Source organism: Polyodon spathula, chromosome 23 (assembly GCF_017654505.1).
Source record: "Polyodon spathula isolate WHYD16114869_AA chromosome 23, ASM1765450v1, whole genome shotgun sequence".
NCBI lineage: Eukaryota > Metazoa > Chordata > Actinopteri > Acipenseriformes > Polyodontidae > Polyodon > Polyodon spathula.
This window is the reverse complement of record NC_054556.1, coordinates 15621897-15644440: the sequence shown is the minus strand read 5'-3', so window position 1 is coordinate 15644440 and position 22544 is coordinate 15621897. Positions and strand designations below refer to the sequence as shown.

Below are 22544 nucleotides of genomic sequence, written 5' to 3'. Positions count from 1 at the left end.
ACAACAATACAATCAAGACTGGCTGTACGATTATAAATTAACAGAAGCCTGGGTATAGAGACGAGTGGAAGTCCACTGCATGCTGATGTTAACACGCTAACATGGACCTTGGGAAGATTAAACTGGTCTCTAACAGAAACACAATAAATTCAGCTGTAGTCAACTACCACAGGGTAGTGACTTCATCGATCGGCAGTTCAAAGGGTCACAGCTAGTAAAAGTTTAGATCATTAAAATAAAGTCCCAAAGAGTTCTTCTCAAGCAATGGAGAGTGAATAGATGTTAACGGTGATGATGATGATGATGATGGTGGTGTATTTTACTTGTAATAAAAATTAACCCTGCCAACCTCCAAATAAGGCTTAATAATTCCCTGATGATTTTAATGAATGTATGTTAACAAACCCTGGAAAAATTGTCTTTTGGGCTGTGTTTCCATTACGGATTGTCCCCACTGTCAGTGAGATGACTCTTCTGCACAGTGGTTAAACTGCTTGTTTGCAGTGTGGGGTCATCACTTCACGTCCAGCCTTCACCCTGTTACATAAGCACATGGTTTGTGCTAATAAAGGAGGAACTAGCTGTGCTCAGTGAAGGATGAAGTTGGAATCGTTAATCTATTACTAGTGATTGGTAGGAGTCATGGAAACACAAACGCTCCTGGCTAAGTCTCTTCATGAAGCAGAAGTTAATGAAACCTGTATTTCTCCTTGGTTTATTGAGGCTATCCTTGTGTTTTGGATCCAGTCCCATATGTTTAAAGGTGTAAGCCCTTATTCAAACAGTGTATCATTACACTAGATAAGTTGCTAGTGTAGAGAAACAAATAAAGTATAACAATACTATGACCTAAGTTTGCCTTGCATTTCTACACAAATGTAATCTTTTGGAGCAGAACAATCATGTTTTCAGTTTATCCTAATCGAAAATGAATACTTATTTTTTACAACAGACTTTTCTGCTAAAGTTGCTGTGGTTACGCTGAGTGTCGTGTACTCCCCCTGTAAGGTACTATAATGTTTTGATTCCTAATAAGGTCTGCACAAGTCAGAATCTGTATGCATACATTCTGAAAGAGAATACAATCTTAAAACAATCAATGGTTTTGTGTGATTGTTTGATGCTACTTATTTTTCCTGAAGATACTGTATGGCTTTATATAAGTATTTTTAACAGCAATGGTCTCAATGTTCCAAATAAAGATCCAAACCATACAAAATGAATGGATACTTAACAAGATGTGATACAAGTGTTTGTTGTAAAAAGCAATCAATGCAAAATGGTGCTTACAAGAGAGTGAAGAGAGATAGATATAAAGCCTTGCTTCCATCTGTCATTGAGATGTACATTGATTACATTTGAATAGCAGTAGTTAGATCAAACTGGTTTGAACTGGGACCCAGTTGGAATAGCAGACTGGCTACAAAACACTTTGCTGGAGGAAGTGACCTAATAATCATTCTATGCAAATAAGATTGGTAGAATAGAAAACGATTCATTCATTGCACAATGATAGAAATATTGCAGAGAGGTGAATATTAATTAGAAGAGACCGTATTTACTTACAATCCAATTTTATTTTCTACATGGTTTCCCACAAAACTTTCGCTAAACCATAAGATGCTGGTATCCTGGAAAAAAAAAAAAAATACATGCAAATTAAAGTCAAACACCAAGTCAAAGTAGCCCCTTAAATCTATGCTGCTCCCCCCAAAATTAGAACCTTCATTTCTGTCAAAAAAAAGCTTGACCTGTAACTGATGATTTTGGATGGCTGTGTATCATCTTGTAACATATTACAAGATGGATTGAATTCTGCAGTTGTACCAGCAGCTGCTCCAGTTGTTGTTGGAATGAGTTATACAGTTTTCATAGTGCAGATGGAAATGTTGCTTAAATATTCAGCTCTGGATTGAAGCTGTATCGGTTCTTTTCTCTAGGTCAAGAGCGGATTGGAAAGGACTCCCATTATGAGCAGGAGGCGAAGGTGCAGTTTGTGATTGATGCAGTGTATGCCATAGCCTACGCTCTGCACAACATGCACCAGGATCTCTGTCCAGAGTATTCAGGGGTCTGTCCTGAAATGGAGCTTGCCGGAGGAAAGAAGCTACTGAAGTACATCCGTGCCGTCAACTTTAATGGTAAGTGGAATTTAAGAACTACTGCACACATGCCCTCCTCTCAATTATTTCTTATTCATTATTTCCACAGAGTCTGTATTAATGGTTAAGGAAGTAATTGACGGCAACGGGAAAATAATACAAATATGGATTTCGAAGTTGGGAGAAAGCTAACAACCATTAAAGAGAATCCCTAAACAAGATAAGAATACAGAGGTCCCTCCTCATGTAACAACATCATAAATCCAGACAGATACAACAGTCAAACTTAAAGTAAAGAAACAATTACTATTTTGTATTTATAACAATGGTTTTGAACCCCTTTTTTTGGCTTCTCGTTGGCATAATAATATTGCTTTGCTTTAGATATCTGTCTTGCTACAACACAATGAGCCCTATTTAGAAGCAGTTACAGTAGCAAAGGTGCCTTTTCTAAAGGGGTATCCACATGGGAGAGATTAGAGCAAACGATTCATGCCCGTGAATGTGTCAGATCAATTGGAACTCCATGGGAATGCCTCCAATCAACCCCAGCTTGTTTAAAACGATCTGACACAAGATCGGTGATGCGGGACACGGGTCGTTTCAAATTGAATGATGAGGGCGGAGCGATTACACTCCCCGTGGGCAGTCATGCAGTGTTTACCTTGACATTTGATGGTTGATATGAAGTATCTTTTTTTTAGTAAGGAGGTAAACATCACATTCTGATAATATGTTGCAGTTCATTTACTTTTGATCCTCATTTGCATCACACTGTATTAATTATAATTTACAAACAGCAGACTGAATCAAAAAAAAAAAAAAGATCACTAAACAAAATATATATCAGACAAATTATCTCTTTATATCATCTTAAATTAGATTATAATTTCCCTATTATCAATTTAACACTTTATATTATGTAGGTAGGCTATTTGAATGTTTAAAAGATGCTCTGTTTGTGTGTGTGGATATGAGTTATTAACTTGCCACAAACTTTTTATTTTTATTTTAAAGCACTGTTATATTTCTGTTGATGCAGGACATGATGTCATATAAAGTAATGGATGCATGTGTAATATACCATTGTGAACCGCGTATTGCAAGTCATTTCTGCTCTGTTGAAAATATATATTTCCTTGGCTGACATGGCACAAAAGTGGTCTGCAAAACCGTTACAGTGTTATACGATATATTGTTCATTAATTAATGTGGAAATGTGGCTGGGAAGAAACAACATTGCAAGCACTAAAAATAGCCTATATATATTACATCACCAGAAATCTGTAACATGAGCTATTATAATCATAGTAGTTTTTTTTTTTTTTTTTAATTCCAATTCTCTTAAATGTTTGTTTTAGACTATTTTGACTGTTCTATTTCTACAAGCTAGCTTTTTATCTCAGTTTTTCTAATTTTACATTTAAAACCACTTTTTTATTTTTATTAATTGTTCATTTTGTGTTTGTGTGTGAAGCACTTTGGGATCCTTGTGATGAAAGGCTTAATAGAGTTGTGAATTGGTTGTGGTGACAGTATTAGTAGAGTATCATTATGTTATGTGTCTCTTTCAAAATCTGAATCTTATATAACACATTAACGTGCACAACATTTACGGAATAATTTGTCAGCTGCAAGCACTTTAATAGAAAGAATGTCAGTTGTCCATGATTGATTTACAGCTGGGACATCATAAGTAGTACCTGCTAGTTTCATTGTTTGAGGGTCAATTGTTTTATTGTGTGAGGGCCGACAAAGATATGAAATTAAATATTAAAATTCAGAATATAAATCAGACAAACTTTAAATTAGTTTTTTTTTTTTTTTTTAACAGTTTCTATCCACCAATGAATTAAATAGCGATAAGGGAATAAGCTATTCCTGTATCATGTAACACTATATAATATATATATATATATATATTATATATATATATATTATATATATATATATATATATATATATATATATATATATATATTAGAGAAGTGCTTGTCCAATTACAATAAAACTCAAAATAACATTCAAAAGCACAAATTATTCACATGTTTGTATGCCCTGCTTATATTGTGAACTATATATTGCAAACTGTTGATTTAGTTTAATGGTATAGACATTGCTTAGCACATGTTCTTGAAGAAATGTATTGGGAATTAGTCGGTTTTCCTATGCATTTCTTATGCTATTCTGCACATACTGGGTCATGGTGATCCCTTTTTCATGTTACTGATAGTTGTAAGTTAGTTTATACAACCACAGAGGGTGATGTCTTTCTTTCTGACATTTTGTATGTATTAACTTCAAAGACATGCTGTTCAAACATGGCTGTCATTAGAGGCTTTACCCATAGTGGACTGAAAATGGTTGTCTTATAATACAGGGCATAATGATAGATTCGCAACACTATTTACTTCAAATTGTAATGTGTTATTTCTGTCTGAAAAGCAAAAAGAAACATGCTTTACAATTCTAAAATGAATAAGAAAGAAGTTTAAACTACTCACAAATCTTTAAATTGAGTTTGTGATTTGGTAACTATATTGGGTGGCTTTGTGTATCTGAAAAAAAATCATGCAAATGAAGTAAATAGCTGATAATCGACCTCATAATGTACACCTCACTGTACATAATAAGGCTGCAATTTAAAACCAGTCTATAAACATATTTGGGGATGCATTTAAATTGATCACCTATGCTCAGAAGGGTGTACTTTATCTGTTATAATTAGTTAATAATTTGATTACTTTCTCTAATTTTCACATTTCATATCCAATTTGTATACTTCTCAATGTTTTTCTTTTCTTTTTATTGTTGTATACGTTTTTTCTTCCTTCTTATTATTCTAAATCATTTGAGATCTGCTGATTTTACCAATTGGTTAGTACAGCAGGTCTAAGACAAAGTCGTTGTTTGTTTTTATTCACTACGTATTGCACATGATAACTATGAATAATAAGATATTAAACTCCTGTACTGTAGCATGTACAGATTCTGATGAAAGCATAATTAATGTGCAGCATACCCTAATCACAGCTATCAAATAGGTTCTTAAATATTTTGATAAGGAGTGGATCTGTGTGTGTGTGTGTTGGAATTACTGATGAAAGGGCAAAGACATCCGTTGCAAAGAGAAACTTCAGATTTCAAAGTGCTTGAAAACTGCAGTGTTGAGTATAAAGATAAAAGGCTTTAGAGTTCCCTGCAAGTTGAACTTTTTTCTTTCTTGACGTGTGTATAAGGGGTCCTTCTTCTTAATTAAAGATATACAATGTTATTCAAAGGTGATATCTCCCAGTTGATATCTGTTAATGTTACGCACATTATATAGGAACTAACAAGTATCTATTCATATACAACAGATTTCTTTATTTATGTTTGAGGAACAGAAACAGATTTCAAAGTGTCACAGCCCACAAAAAAATTGTAGCGACTGTTTTAATGAAATGATTTGTTCTGTTTTTTTTTTTTTGCAGCTCCTTCCCTTTACTCAACTGTTTGAGACATTTATAAGTTAATTTCCACTTAGTAGTTTCCTCTAGTAAAATCATATCAAATGTAATAAAACATGGTAAACTATTGTAAAGTATAACCAAACTGCAAAATTACCATGCACATGGGCTGTGGTAAACATTATTTAAGGGTATCCTATGGCAGATGCCATCTTATTCTAACAGGACTTAAGAATCTTAAAACTCACTAAGGGTTGTAACTCACAGCCAAATGAATACAGTCCATGATATATTTTAAAAAGGTCTTCATTTTGGTTCAACGGTACTGTGGATAACTGACCTTGTCTCTTGACCTCTTGCTGGTCATTATTTAGCAGGTAATTAAGTATACCCTTTTATGCTCATTGCACAGATAAAAAACTGTACCAACTTCCCTTTAGTTTGAGTGAGTCAGGTACCTCATAAGTGACAACCTTCCACTGCAATGTGAGCACTGAAATGTAAGCAGAGCCTCAGGTTTCTTTTCTAATTCTTTTCCCACTCCTGTCACCTCTTATATTATCAAAGCTCATCAGTTTTAGCCTTTTCAGCTCTGACCTAAAATCAGTCCCACTTTTGTGGGTTTTGTTTTTCAGAAGTGACTCAGAGATTTTTTGTTGCTCGGCTTTGATATTTCCAGGGGCAGCAGGGAGGCTGCAGGAAAGATAATGAACCGTATCAAAGAACACAAGTGAGTTCCAGTGCACACATATGCCAGTGCTCCTTGAATGTCACAGGGTCGCCTTTCTTTTATACTGTACTATACTTAAGACACAAAGCAAAAGGTACTTCTATGTTAAAGTACAACAAGCTAACATAAAAAGTAAATGGTATCCGATATGTATTGCCATCAATTCTTACAGTAGATCTAGCATTTTCCTGTATGAAAGAATCACACATTATGTTAAATGTGTATTTGGTTTTTAATGCTGTTTTTTCCATAGCATTTGTAAACAATAAAACTGGTAAATGTCTCTTGCACTCAATGTGTCAAAACACACTGATTTTTTCTTTATTTTGTTTTGAATCAAAATGTTTTAAGCAAATAAAATGTAAGAAGATTTTGCTCTAATATCTGCAAGGGGCATTCAATATATTTTCGTTACTAACAACTTCAAATAAATTAGCATCAAATTCACCTCTACCATAATGTGTGCATTTTTCATATAGGAAAATCAGAGACCTGCAAAATGATGGCAATATATATTGGGTAAGATTTATTAATTATTTTGCTAACACCATGAAAGTGGTGAGGGTATTTTTTAAGTATAACTGCATTTTCTGCTTGACGTTGTCTAATATCGCTTTACACTTCAATTAGTAGGAAGAGTGGACTTGGACTAGACACAGTAATATTTGTCATCCGCAGAGGTAGAGCCAATATTAAATCCATTACTTTTTTGGACCAACTACAGCATGACCTGCATTACACTTACGCCTCATTTCTATCTATACCATGAAACCAGTCTATAAAACTCAATCTCATTTTGTTCCATTATCAAACTTGACTGCAGCTGGATGCATCTGCAGTCTCCAATCTGCAAACTGACATTATCTACTGACAGTAGGTATCATTTTTTATTTTTTATTTTTTTATGTGATTGCTATTTATAAATTAATTCATAAACCTCAGATATTTAAAATGCACCATTTACTTCCTTCTCATTGGACGCTACTTAGGTAACTCCCTCTAATCGATTATTATACATCAATAACTATTTTGACATTGCTATTTCGTACATTGTGTTTTAAAACACCCACTGTCACTTTATGTTGATGTTAACCATGCAAGTGACTGTTACTGTAAAACTCTCATAGAAACATATATATATAAATATATATATATATAATATATATAATATATATAATATATATATTATATATTGTTTTACCTTATGTTACTCATGAGTTGTTCAACGTCACCTGGAACTTCATTTGTTCCCGGGACTTATGATATACTATATGTGTTAATGTACCAAAAGTATTTAAACTGTCCAATTCTGTCATTACACATAGAGCCTCATTTATTAAAAAACAAAATTTACTGTCCCATTCACTTACAGAGAATGCTATAATTTACATACCATAGCATGCACACTACATGCATTGTGAGAGATAATTTAATGTGCACGATAATGTCCAATACTTACCTGTGACCACTGTGATATAAAAAGACCCAGCAGTCCAGGCATATCTTTTGGTCTGTGGCTTACATTGACCAAAAATGAGCGATCAACAGATGCAGCCCTCCGCAGGGGACAGGCACATGCAACGCAAACTAAAACTTAATGCAAGTAATGTCTCCTTGATGCCAGACAGATTTCAGACAAGAAAACAGAGGATTAAGCAGTGCACCTATCAGTAATTAAAGCCAGGTCTCCAAACAAACTAATTATCGCTCACTTCAAGGTGCATACTGCGTTTCCTCATTTAAATACATTATCATGCATTACCATACAAATCACATATTCATTCTGGTTACCATAGTATAGCAGAATAAAATTAGTGTACGCCATTACGCCTTTGCAATTATAGTGCACCATAATGTTTAGTGCCCTTTCGTAAATAAGGCCCATAGTGTGGCCAAACCAATAGAGGGGAAGATATTCCAGTTTTCATGCAGTGCAATTTAAAATAACTACCTTGTGGAATAAAATGTTAATAAATGATCAGGTGTCAACAATCTGTGCAGATAGACTGTTACAAAATTAATTAATTTCACTAATTAAATAGTTAAAAAATTATGTGTGTTAATTAACCTGAATGAATACTATTAGATCACAGAATAAATAAAGACACTCTATTAGTTATCTGTTAAATAATCGGAGTATTTATTAATTTTAATTAAGACCTCAACATAATCATTTTATTTCATGATGAACACACAAAACACCCTCAACCACAACAAGGTAGGTTAAAACAAGTATACTTTCAAACAAGCACTTCATATAATCAATATGAGTTAAGCAGCTTATATTTTTAACAAGGTTCAAATTCTGAGGTTTTTCATACATGCATTATAAAAGCGCAAATTAATATAATTATCTGATCAACTTTATGTGTTTGCAATTACAATTACTCTACTTCCACAAGAGAAAGGTACTGAAATTATGCTCAACAATTCTTTGAAGAAGACCCAAAAGTCTGCAGAATAAATTGTCCGTTGCAGTTCAGTTTTGCACAATGAATTGCCTTACCCTGCATGGGATGAATACATGATCTAATTCTAACTCTTTCTGTACTTTAACATAGAAGTACCTTTTGCTTTGTGTCTTAAGTATAGTACAGTATAAAAGAAAGGCGACCCTGTGACATTCAAGGAGCACTGGCATATGTGTGCACTGGAACTCACTTGTGTTCTTTGATACGGTTCATTATCTTTCCTGCAGCCTCCCTGCTGCCCCTGGAAATATCAAAGCCGAGCAACAAAAAATCTCTGAGTCACTTCTGAAAAACAAAACCCACAAAAGTGGGACTGATTGTTTTCAGCTTTCTTTTCCTCCATAAATCCTAGTTGGATGCTCCGATCTATTTACAATCCTGTAGAGGCCCTTTGTGTCGGGTTCAGTTAAAGTCCACTGGTCAAAGAGCTCACTACCCCCTCCTTTGTGCTGGGTGCTTGGAAGTTACTAGTTAAAAGTTCAACACGAGGTCCGGTTTTCTGTGTGATCAAAACTTAATCCAAGAGATTAGTCCAGATATGGACTGTCAAAAATAATTATTAGTTTAAGGCAATTGTTCCTACCTATTCAATCTGTAACAACTGAGTTTGTAGGTCTTCAATTGACTACTTCGTTTGTGCAGGAAAAGACCCAGGTGACTGGACAGTTTAGCTTGGGCCTGATTGCTGGCACATGTCAAGGATTATATAAAACCATACAGTACATTGCTCAATGCCGCTTTGAACAGCTCATTGCATTGCTTTGAGGAACTTACCAAACATCAGAAGTGGGTCCAAGAAATGTTCAGATCTTATAGCATGAGCTCTTTATCTTGGCCGTCAGAGTCTCACTGAAGAGGTTTAACTCTTCTGCTCATTATATCCCATCAACAGCTGCCAGGCTCTGAGCAGCATGCCTGTGGTGCTCCTCCTTGTTTACTGCAAATTTGAAAAATCCCATCCAGTCCTGGCCTTTCAAGTGTGTGGGTGTCACTTTAAGATTTGTATAGGATTATCCAAAGAGATTACTCTTTTAAAGATGTCCAAATTGAGGGTTGGTGTAGCGATGGCATCTCTTTTGAAAAATAATTAAGAATTATAATGAAACAATGTGTCTCAATGGCAAGCATTTTTAAGTCTCACAAGGTTGTCTGTGGTGAATAGTTGCAGGGCAGACCTACGGGTTTAATGATACTGCAGATGTATTTTCCCAATGCAGTTAATTATAATTATAATTGTGACCAAAGAGCGCATGACATTCATCTCGGCACACAAAGTGGGACACACCTCAAGCAATGCGGTGAGAGACAGCAAATCCTCAACTGTGCTTTTTTGTGATTCCTTCCAGAAGTGTAGCATTGCCTTATCAGCAGGCAGATGCAATGCAAAATGCCCTGATTATGCCTGGTGCTATTGTGCTGCCTATTAAGCTTTTTCACGAGGCCCTGCTGAAAGAACATATTGTCAAGGAGTAAGCAATTTCTGGATGACAGTCAAGACTAGCTAGCCAGAGCTCTCACTTGATGGCAGCAACTCTTAAAAGCAGATCAAGCCTTTTCTAGGGGGGGAAAAAAGAATTTAGAGACCTCATGTGCTGGTCTGCCCCACGGGTAGAATGAGACTGATAGTTCTTGCTGCATCAAGACGGTCTTGGGTATGACTAAGATAACTGAAAAACTGTTTTTCTTTAGAAGCCAGTGGGTCCAACGCTTGCTAATTAATCAAAAGATAAGAAATAAAGGATGCTGAAGGATTTTGTTTTTCCTTTCAAAGTGGTCACTTATAAGCTTTGTGATGATGGATGCTGAGTGCAAGCATGTTGCAAAGTCTTGTTTGATTCCAGTGCGGATATTGAATTTCTTTATTGTTTTCTCTCTTTTCCCCAAGGCAGTGCAGGCACTTCTGTGGTGTTCAATAAGAACGGGGATGCACCGGGACGCTATGACTTGTTTCAGTACCAGATCACGAACACCAGCACACCAGGTTACAGACTGATCGGCCAGTGGACAGACTACCTGCAACTCAATGTGAGTCTTTAGTGACACATCACTGGCTGTTTTCAGGTTACAGGTTTGCAATCCTATTGGCACTGGCTGGTAATATTACAAAATAGACACAAAAGGTTCAACAGAGCTGTGTTTTTTTTTTGGATAGGTTTGAAGCTATGGGCGACCACACACACCACAAGAGAGGGCATAACCACTGAACCAGTCTTGTCTGCATTAATCTCATTTTACAGACAGCAGGTCTGACTCTGTAACAGCAGTGCATCACACAACACTACCCCTTACATGTGCTTAAACCACACAATTCTCTTTGGAATCAATGCTCTATTTGTAAATTGCAAATAAAATTTAAATAATTTTAGCGTTATAAAACAACCATGGAAACACAGGTCTTCAACTCGCATCTTCCTCTGTTGCAGCCAGAACATTGGCCTTCATGTACAGGAATGCCTAATTCTGAGATGGCAGGCATTCAATACTTAAATGTTGCCAGCATACATTAGCAAGCTACTGACGCCTACTGAGTGCTACAGCAATAGGTAGAGAGCTACTTCCTAAGTCAAATCAAGAAAGTATTTGGTCTTCATGGAAATTGCCTGTAACAGAGGGAGTAAACTGTTGTTTCAGTGGCAAGAAAAAAGTGGTTTTATCTAAACGAAAAATAAAGTCTGGAAAACAACAAACACTACAGGATTGAGCACTTGTTATGCTAATAAGATATGTACTTCTAAAGTCCCCTGCTTGCTCTTTGATTCATCCACATCCTTAGGCAGCTGATACACTGGAAATGAGTCCAGAGTTGGTAATCAGCTGGCATTGGGTTTGCAGTTCAATGTATTTTCGCCTTAGGAGCCAATCTGAAATAATAGGATGAATATTTCAGTAAATCTCAATTTCTTCACCCCAGAAATCTATATTCGGTGTTAGTTCATGTAGGAAATTCATTATACTGTTTTTATGGGAGGCATTGTGGCCTTCAGGTTTGAGTTTAGCACTGAAAGCCAAAACATACAAAATAAATGCGTAGTTTAGCTCAATCTCATAAGTGCAGAACAACCTGGAGCAAGTCCCTTTTATAGTTTCTTGTAGACTGAGGGCTTGTGCTGAAGATGAGATGATTTGGAAAATTCACTGGGTTAGCCAGGGTAATTAATTTCTAAAATAAAGCAAAACTGTTCAAAAACATGTCAGAATTCACAAAGGATTAGTACCCCCTACAGCTCAAGAGGACCAACTTGAAAAAAAAAAAAACATTACAGCATTTGATTATTTGCACTAAGAAGCACTCTGACTGACTGCAAAGATTACAAAGATTAAGGGAAACATTTGAAGTTATTTAAATGGAAAGCTTTTCAATGGCCACTGGACTAGTATCAAGAAATGATTACTACAGGACGCAATAGCTATAATATGTTAGTTGGGTGTATAAATGCATAATAAAGTATGAATTAAATAGTTTTGTGAAGATGACTGATACGTAACCCTAATGCATTATAACTTACAGAAAAGGTCAAGAAAATGCCATGGGGATGCTATTATAATGCCAGTGGATTGCCCTCAAGAAATCTTTGCAGATCTAACTAATAGTGACAACATAATGGATTTGGAGCAGACCTTTCACTTTGGCCCTGCTACAATAGCATACTGTCTAGTAATGATCATGGTGAGAGGGATATAGTGGACATTTGCATACATTATTTAGAGTTTCGCAATCTGGGAATAGCAGCTCATGCCTGCCATTAGGAATTACTCATATCTGTCCTTAGTGCTGCTTGTCTATCTGTGAAAGAACTGGGTTACCACCATTTTTATTTTGCCACAAGCTATTGAGAGGATCAGACTATATGGAGGAACCTGTCCACCTGTCCACATCTTAAATTGAACCATTAGGTACGGTGGATACAATTACTGCAAATAAGTTTGTAATTCAAGGTTCTTTGTGTTGACTGATAAAATGGCAGTTAACCTATTCAATGATGAGAATATGATGTCAAAGCACACAGTAACCGAAAACCAAGATGGGCAAGGCAATTGTCTTAAAACATATGATGGTATCTCGTGGTCTTTAAAGGTGTTTGTAGTTAAGAAAATAATTCATAAATTTGACCTGTTGTCTACTTCCATTCGTTGAAAGCATGTCAGTCCACAAGGAAATCAACTGGTTAATGACAGGAAAGAAGCTGTTGGAGGGGCAGGACAGAACAGGGGAGGGGCTCTAACTGAACCTCACCTACACTTCCTTTTACAGAGGTTACAGCAACGAAGGGCAGGCAATACAGTTTAACTTTGCAAACACCTGACACAGCCACTATGACAACTGTTAGCACTGAGAGAGAATGTTTACCTGGGAACAGGGACATTATTTTACACCAATTTTCATCTGTTTATAATGCAAACCAAAGGGTCTTGTGGATAACACACTGGACCTGCTCCTGCTGGTATTCTTTTTCAAGGCTCAATGATTTTGATAAGGTTTCTTAAATCCTGGGTAGCCTGTTCAGTATTTTCTCTTCATGTCTAAGATCACAGAAACAGCTGCTGGTAGATTAAACAAGCAATAAGTTTAATTGTTTTTCATCTTTAACACATACTATCTGGTGGTAATTCATGATAAATTACAGCTCTCTCAATTCTGTAAGGCTTTTAAGATTAATTGCATTTATAATTATCAATGTGCCTCTGCAAACACATACATTAGCAAAGCTTTACGCACCCGTAAATCCTGTTTCACATTGCATTTAGACAAGCAGATCACTGTATGTTTATTCATTTATTCTACATGGTTTGAGGAACTTGCATTTCCTCGTTAATCTTTAGAGACATGTATTTATTTGTGCCTTAAAGTATAAGCGATGCTTGTAAAGGGTTTGCTTTACCCTCAAAAGAAACAAATGGGATGACATTACCCAGACAGACTATTCCAGAGTCCAGGTCAATGGGCGATTCAAATGATGCAATGAGAGGAAGATTCTTAATGTCTCTTGTTGCTACTTGTTGCTTAGCTCTATAGTGCACATCTTTCCTGTACCCTGTCCAATTCACAAGCCTATAAACAATAATTAATAATAACAGCCCGCTTTCAGTCCTGGGCCTATCTGAAGCAGAGACTGTAACTTGTGCTGAATTGCATGGATAGCTGTAGAACTTATTTCCGTCTGTACCGTGAATCCAGTTTATAAAACTCCAGTCTGTTCAGATTTCAAACTGGGGATACAGCTGGTTCTACCAGCTGTCTACAATCTGGAACAAAACATGACAGAAATGCAAAGATAACCTGTATGGATCACATTTTTGGATAATTGCTGTTTATAAATGCATTCACCAACCTCCAGTGTTTCCCTGGCAGTATAACACTGTATATCCACAGACCTCTATATCCTGCCTACATGTTTATTTTTCTTCTCTGTGAGATTTAAAACACACCTCTCATATGCTTTATATCAGTTTGAGTTGGAGAGATGGAGTTCTGCCAGACCACCATCCTAACTAGCGTTGACTGACAGACAGAATCAAGATTGCAATGGATGTCTTCTCAATCTGCAGCAGACAGAAATGAATGAGTCTGATTTTAAATTGCTTTCAAGTCCCAGTGGCAGATAGAAACAGGGCACGATTTAATTTGGTACCTGAGCCAGATTCAAACCAGGTGTCATGAAAGACAGTAGTATATAGCTGGTTAAACATAACTTGAATGAAGAGATGCACAGAACAGTCCATTCAAATGTACTATCATCTGTGTTATGTCTTTTTTCAGCCAACTTTTTGTTACCCCCCTCCCTGCTTTGAAATGGACACAACACAGATGGATTACAAAGTGTTGGGTCCAGTTATAAAGTACTTTGTTGGCAGTATTTGTTTGGAGATTAACTTGCTGAGGAGCAGGGGTTTTTGTTTAAACATTTGATAGAAATTGAGCTACTTAGGGAAATGCTATTGAAACAAATACAGAGAGAGATAGATGATTACTCATATATGATACATTCCTGTTATTCGCCTGTGTAGAGATTCCGTGCTCCCTTGTGGTAAACGATTATTGTTGTAAATGGTAAATGTCTCAGATGTATTCTACTCAAATGGAAATGCATGAATAATGTAGGCACATATGCAATCTTTTCTCATTTGCTCTCATGTGATCTTGCCATATCCCATTAATTTAACTGACTTCACATTGTATTTCACATTTTTATTTCAGGAAAAATCTTTCTTCCTGCATTAATTTTCATATCCTGTAAAATAATTCCAGTCCCCTTGATGTGATTTTCAATTTAAAAAAAAAAAAACAGTTTAATTCCAGGACAGGAAAAACCAGTGATACATAGTACAGAACATAACCACATACAAACTGCATGGAGAAATCTTCAAACAAAACAGTACTGTAGGTTTGACCCTATAGGACCCTTCAGCGTCATCATGTGAGCTTGATTAAAGAGGATCCAGAATACAGAAATACATTTAAATTGAAGGCAAAATCAGTCCCCCACCTCCCCCCAGCCAAAGCCAACACCTTGTCTATGGGAACCTGACTTTGTCGGGTGTTTTTAATACCTATGCCCAAATCCTCTCTATATAGGGGTAATAGCACTTCCACCTGAGTTCAAAGGGTACTCTGAACTTCAAAGCAACCAAATCTCATCCTGTTTCCCCAGACAGACAGAGCCTACAGGGGTAGAGATAGTTAAGGATGTATTCCTTCATACAGTAACACGAGAATTGTAAAATGGCCACAATTAATACAATATTTAAAATCTTACAACCCTAATATTAAAAACACAACACATAAAACCTATAAATACAGTATGCATATGCACACACCAACAGTAACTTAATAATGGCATGGTATTAGGAGATTTATTGGAAGGTGTTGCCCATCCTTGGTGTGGAACATTTCTTGTACTCTATTCGACCCACTCGCTCCCTAAATACCTTGAATAGGTAATGGTTCACTCTGAAAATATATACAAATGAGCAAGCTGTGCCCCAAAATGTAATTTAAAAAAAAATTAAGAAAATCAAAGACTGGGGGAAACTCAAGATGCAACAATAAATCCATTAATTTGTTATTAATCGTCATAGATTTTATTTTGCAACCCTCTGTGGCAGAGCACAGCTCTGCCCTTTAGAAATTTTGGCAGGGATGGGGTTAAATTCCCCTACCTGCCTGGGTTCATTGTGTTCAGGTGGCTGGGGTTGATTAGATGATTAGTTTAATTAACGATCAATCAGCGCCCAGCCACCTGACATAAAAGGAGGCCTCTGCTTCTCATTAGAGAGGAGGGAGTTGAGGAAGCAGGTTGGTAGTTTTTGATTTGTGTGTATTTTTGAGATTTGTGAATCCAGTGAAGGCATTGCCCAGCCTGGAAATTGTTATTTTTGTTAGTTTTGCTTTTTGTCTTTTTTTTTGTGTTTAAATCCCTTTATTTTGCCCTTGTGCACTTTTATTTTGTGTTATTTATAATAAAATTGTTATTTTATTTGCACTGCAGACTGCCTCTGGGCCTCTATCTACTCACCAGCCTGCCACATTTGGTGTTAGAAGTGGGAGAGCGCCACCTAGAGGCTCAGAGCAGTATTTTTTATTTATTTTTGTAATTTTTGGGGTAATTATTATTTTTTTAAAAACATGGGAAAGAAGAGCAGACAGCAGCAAAGGCAGGACAAGCAGCAGCTGAAGAAATGTAAGCTGCTGCAGCCACTGCTGGAGGACCCGGCCAGCCTCTTCCCCTGGTGTTCCTGGTGCGGGAAGGAGGACCATTGTTGGCGATCCTGCCCAGATGTGCCACCGGCAAACTGGTGTGGCCGGTGTTAGGAGGACAGCCACAACTGGGCAGGATGCCCCTACAACCAGGCCCAGGAAGAGATGTAGTGTTCACCCCGGGCATCAGGGGCCACCCCACTACCTCCAGCACCACCACCTTCACCACCGTCCCAGGAGATCTGGGACTGGTTGATGCACCCTGAGGCAGACCTCGTCCATGATCTCCCCATAGTTATCAACACGCTGTGGCATCGAGATGGGGAGAGGTGGGAACAGTGGGAGGAACAACACCACCCGGCATCCGCCACCAGAGGGAGCCAGGCTGCCGTCGCCGTACTACCTTGGAGATCCGGGGTCCCCTCAACCAAAGAAGTCTTGGGGGCTCCGACATCAACCCCGCCCACTACCACCCACCATAACGGCCCACCCAAGGGACATAATTGGGGAGATGGCCGATTGTGGCCGGTGCACCTTGTACATAGGGGGAGGTGTGTGGCAGAGCACAGCTCTGCCCTTTAGAAATTGGCAGGGATGGGGTTAAATTCCCCTACATGCCTGGGTTCATTGTGTTCAGGTAGCTGGGGTTGATTAGATGATTAGTTTAACGATCAATCAGCGCCCAGCCACCTGACATAAAAGGAGGCCTCTGCTTCTCATTTGAGGGGAGGGAGTTGAGGAAGCAGGTTGGTAGTTTTTGGTTTTTGGTCTGTGTGTATTTTTGAGATTTGTGAAGGCATTGCCCAGCCTGGAAACCTTTATTTTTGTAAGTTTGTTTTTTGTACTGTTTTTTTTTTTTTTTTTTTTTTTTTTTTTAAATCCCTTTATTTTGCCCTTGTGCACTTTTTATGTGTTTTTTATAATAACATTGTTATTTTATTTGAACTGCAGACTGTCTCTTGGCTTCTATCCACTCACCAGCCTGCCACACCCTCAATAAAACATTAATTGATTGATTCATCACCCTGGTGCTCTACTTTAAGCACCTACACATTTTATTTGTATTTTATTAAGCATTAAGTTATTATGATTTTTCTTGATCATCCTTTCTCATATCATTCATATCATGTGACAATGTAACATTTCAACACTGCCAGGCCTACCTACTCTCTTTGCCTGTAGAAATACAGTAAAGAGAGGCTGGTAGAGCTGAGGAAGTCTCAGTCCAAGCATTTAGAATTCTCCAGACAAGATTAATGCAAGTTCATTGCCAGGTAAAGACTGATTTAGAGAAAAATGATAATAGCTCAATATTGGAGGAACAGCACTCACAATCATTAAAAATAACATTAAACAGTAAAATGACATTTTAAGCTACTAAGAAATGCATAGCTGTTGATTGACTCTGTCTTTATTAACACACTTCAAACAACTATAGAAAATTAGACAAAGTGCTGGTTCTGACAGGGAACTCGCTTTAACGTCAGATCAAATCACATGAACATGAAGCATATTTTATGAGCTTTCAGTACCAGATTGAAGAGTTAATCGAATATCTATTTTTTTTTATTTATTTGTCCTTCAATAAACAATATATCCAATGGTTGGCAAGGAAAAGATTTATATCTTACCTCGATCCATTACATCCCTGCTGTGCACCAAAGTTTGCCTCCTATCCTTGCCCCCTGCCCATGGCTTCCCTACGGTCAACGTCTCCACTTATCTGCAAGCAAATTTATGAGCAGTGGCACCTTGAAAGGCGAAGCCAAAGGCCAAAGAAAGTAGTGTAACAAATATATAATGTAGTAGTGTTGTCTAGTCTGTTTTAATGATTTATTGCAGTTTTCCTGACAAACTGTACCATGATAAATATATATATATATATATATATATATATATATATATATATATATATATATATATATATATATATATATATCCTTTGTTGTTCTAGTTCAGTATATACTAAGAATTTACATTTGCATAACTTAGAAGACCTAGCTAGAAGGTGTCGAGACCCTAAGCCTACCAGTATTTCTTCCTGCAATGCAATTTCTTCAGTATTTCAACACAGTACAAACTGTATGTGTTTACAACTCTCTGCTCAGCTTCTTGCTAGCCATATGTTTAAATGCATACTTGAATGTAGGTCATTACAAAGTAACTGCAGCCAACTGCAGTAATTAATAAAGCTTGTCTGCATCAAGCTAAGCCTCTTATTTGTCCTGTGGTGTGGTCAGGGAAGTAGAGAAGCCCTGATCTGTTGTCACCATGATGGAAAGCACACCTCAAAACTATAGGTACTGGCATTCATCAATGTTGCCAGCTTCCAGTTAGCAGGCTATTTTCTGTTCGCTGGCTTAGTTCACACATTCAGCCTTAACAACAAGGGTGAAATATGAGGAAAGACCTGCTAATTTATTTGTATGGTTAACGGCATTGTACCTTTAAAACCAGAGTAAATAAGAAGTTAAAGGCATTCGGAAGCTAATGGGGTCATACTGTAAATGGGAACAAAGTGGTTATTAATCATTTAGGAACGCTCTCCTCTAAAATGGTATTCAGGACTGGAATGTGGATGATAGAACATGCAATTTGCTCTGTTGGGCATATGGGGTGTTCTTTTTAAGTGTCATAAATAAATATTGAATTGATATATAATTAACCATTTGCTGAGGCTTAGTTACATATTAATTAACAATCAGAATGCCACGCATGTGTGTCTATATCATTAGACTACAATTTGAGCTCATATTTCTTATTCCATCGTCCAGCACAGTTTTAGATTGTGATTGTGTATGGCAATCATGTGGCTTAAATGCAGATTATTTAGGTAGTGTGGTTAGCTTATAGAATAATATTAGAAATGCTACATGCCAGTCTCAGTCTTTTTTTACTGGAGCAGGAAATTTCAAAAAACATACAATGAAATATGAGCTCATAATGGACACACACATGGCACCTTTGGCAGCATAAGTCTCTACCAGCTTTGCACATCTGGACACTATAATTTTTGCCCATTCTTCTTTGTAAAATTGCTCAAGCTCCGTCAAGTTGAATGGGGACCTTTGGTGAATAGCAATTTTTAACTCTTTCCACATATTCTGAATTGGATTGAGGTCCAAGCTTTGACTGGGCCACTCCAGGACATTGACAATTTGTTAGTAAGCCACTCCAGTGTAGCTTTGGTTGTATGTTTGGAGTCATTGTCCTGTCAGAAGATTAATATTCTCCCAAGTCCCAGGTCTCTAACAGGCTTCAGCAGGTTTTCCTCCAGGATTTCTCTGTACTTCGCTGCATCCATTTTGCCCTCTATCTTCACACGCTTTCTGGGCCCTGACACAGAGAAGCATCCCCTTAGCATAATGCTGCCACCACCATGCTTCACGATGGGGATAGTGTTCTCAGGAAGATGTGCGGTGTTAGGCTTGCGCCAAACATAGCGCTTAGCGTTGAGGCCAAAATGCTCTATTTTGGTCTCATCAGACCATAGAATCTTCTTCCACTTGGTCCACATGCCTTCTGGCAAACTCTAGCCGAGATTTGATGTGAGTTTTTTTCAACAATGGCTTTATTTTTGCCACTCTTCCATAAAGGCCAGTTTTGTGAAGCACCCGGGCTACTGTTGCTGTATGCACAGTGTTGCCCAGATCAGACGTGGAAGACTATAACTCCTTTAGAGTTGCCATAGGCCTCTTGGTGGCCTCCCTGACTAGTGCCCTTCTCGCCCGGATACTCAGTTTTGAGTACTGCCTGTTCTAGACAGATTCACCATATATTGTGCCATATTCTCTCCATTTCTTAATAATGGACTTTACTGTGCTACGGGGGATATTCAATGCCTTGGAAATGTTCTTATATCCTACCCCTGATTGGTGCTTTTGAAGAACCTTATTCCGGATTTGCTTTGAAAGTTCCTTCGTCTTCATGATGTAGTTTTTGTTAGTAAATGTACTAACCAACTGTGGGACCTCCCAGAGACAGGTGTATTTAACCTGAAATCATGTGAAACACCTTAATTGCACACAGGTGGACTCCATTCAACTAATTATATGACTTCTAAAGACAACTGGTTGCACCAGAGCTTATTTAAGTGTTTCATAGCAATGAATGAATACTTATGCAATCAATTATTTTCTGCTTTATATTTGTAATTAATTTAGAACAATTAGTATATTTTATTTTTCACTTTGAAATTATGCAGTTATATATATATATATATATATATATATATATATATATATATATATATATATATATATATATATACACACACACACACACAAATGGATGAAGGCTATATTTGCATCCTGAGCTATTCTAATAAAAAAAACGGCATAATACCACAGTCATGACGTCAAAAAGTGATAATTCCTGTAGAGGAAAATATACTTGAACTTTGACCTATTCGACTCCTCGAGACCATCACTTTCAATTCAAACACAGAATGTCTTGTTTTTAATCACTGGACAACACCCACAGTACAGAATTATTCACTAATGATCAACAAAATGAGAATACATTAAAAAAAAAAATACGTAAGGCTGATACAGTCGTATCTCCAGAGAAACTGGAGAAATATATAACAGCACAGAACGTGTGTACAGCACTGAAACACTACATTTAAAAAAAAAAAGAACTGTACCGCTGAATCTCGTTTTCTTTAATATTAGCATCACAAGGGTATCCATATATTATAAAAAATAATAGATGGGCCTCTTCAGTGAGTTACAGGAAAACAAAAAGATATATATATATATATATATATATATATATATATATATATTATATATATATATATATATATATATATATATATATTATTCTTATATAATTAAGGATATATATATAATATATATAATTGAGACAGAAACTAGTTTGCATAATTGACTGTACTTTTAATAATTTATAGCATAACTGTAATTAAAAGTACCATATACAAAACTTTGAACATCATCAAAGAATACAGTTCAGTACTTTGACACATTGCAGAACTGTAGGAATCATTAAACTTAAAGTTTCAGGCATTCAGGCAGATACGTAACTGCCATTTGCTGTAAAGGACTAAAATTGTAAAGGAAATCGGAGCCCAACAAAACAACAGTAGAAATTACAAATAATTTCAGACATTCCAAAAGAATAGTATAGTACATTATCTGCAAGAAATGCAACAGACTATACATTGGGGAAATAAAAAGGCGTTAGGCAGACTGCTTTGTGGAACATTTACGAAGCATTCAAATTAACATCACTACATTTCAAGTAGTCTGCCTTTTCATCAATGATAATCCCACTGGTGAAGACATCACCATGTGTGGAATAAGTCAGTGCTGTGGAACTGTTTATTGGTTGTTCTAACTTGTTGGATATAATATCAGAATGCATTTTCTCAAGGTTTGCAGTGGTAGTCTTCTGTGATTTTGTTTGTTTTCATGGTGACTCGATTTCCATTTTTTAGGATAAAAAACACAAGGCCAGCAAGAGGAAACTTGTCTTGTTTCCACGGAAACCGAAAGTTATTTGCAGCTCCCTCACTGTTTTTAATTATGGTATGTGGGTCTTGGAATCCTAAAAGCCGAGATGATTAATTAAACCTTCATCAACAGCTATTTCTGGGAGCCACCACTAAAGGAGACTTTTGACAATTTATTAAGCTACTCATTATAAGGTGAGAATTTCAATGCAAGTAGTGTTAGTTTTCCACACTTTTTATACTTTGAGGAAACTAAAGATTTCATTAACATGAACATTTTAATTAACCCAGTGTGTCAGACGCCCTTAATTTTACCTGATAGCCCATTTTTCAGGGACGTTTTGGGCAAAATCCCTTCTTCAGCCATGTAGTAAGAAAAGTAAACACAAGACAGCAAACTTACTTTTAACGTGAGAAGACGATCTGTCTACCCATTTAAGTCGTACCATGCTTTGTTCGCCCATTTCCTTTAACTTGAGCGATGTATGTGACATGGGTGATGGGTGTTACATCACATTCTCACGACATTGGAAAGAGAATTTTGAGTTTCTAAGCTGTATGGAAACCAATCAAATGGTATCTTTATATCTGAATATGGAGGCTATACGTTGATGCTATAACCC

General features: G+C 36.8%; 1 protein-coding gene across 1 annotated transcript in view; it reads left to right on the top strand.

The window, feature by feature from the left end:
- Positions 1–22544, top strand: part of LOC121297749 (metabotropic glutamate receptor 7) — a 171666-nt gene that overhangs the window by 99057 nt on the left and 50065 nt on the right. Inside the window, exons 5-6 of the mRNA XM_041224222.1 lie at positions 1941–2141; positions 10638–10777. Coding sequence (XP_041080156.1) covers positions 1941–2141; positions 10638–10777 — 341 coding nt within the window. The remainder of the gene's footprint in view (positions 1–1940; positions 2142–10637; positions 10778–22544) is intronic.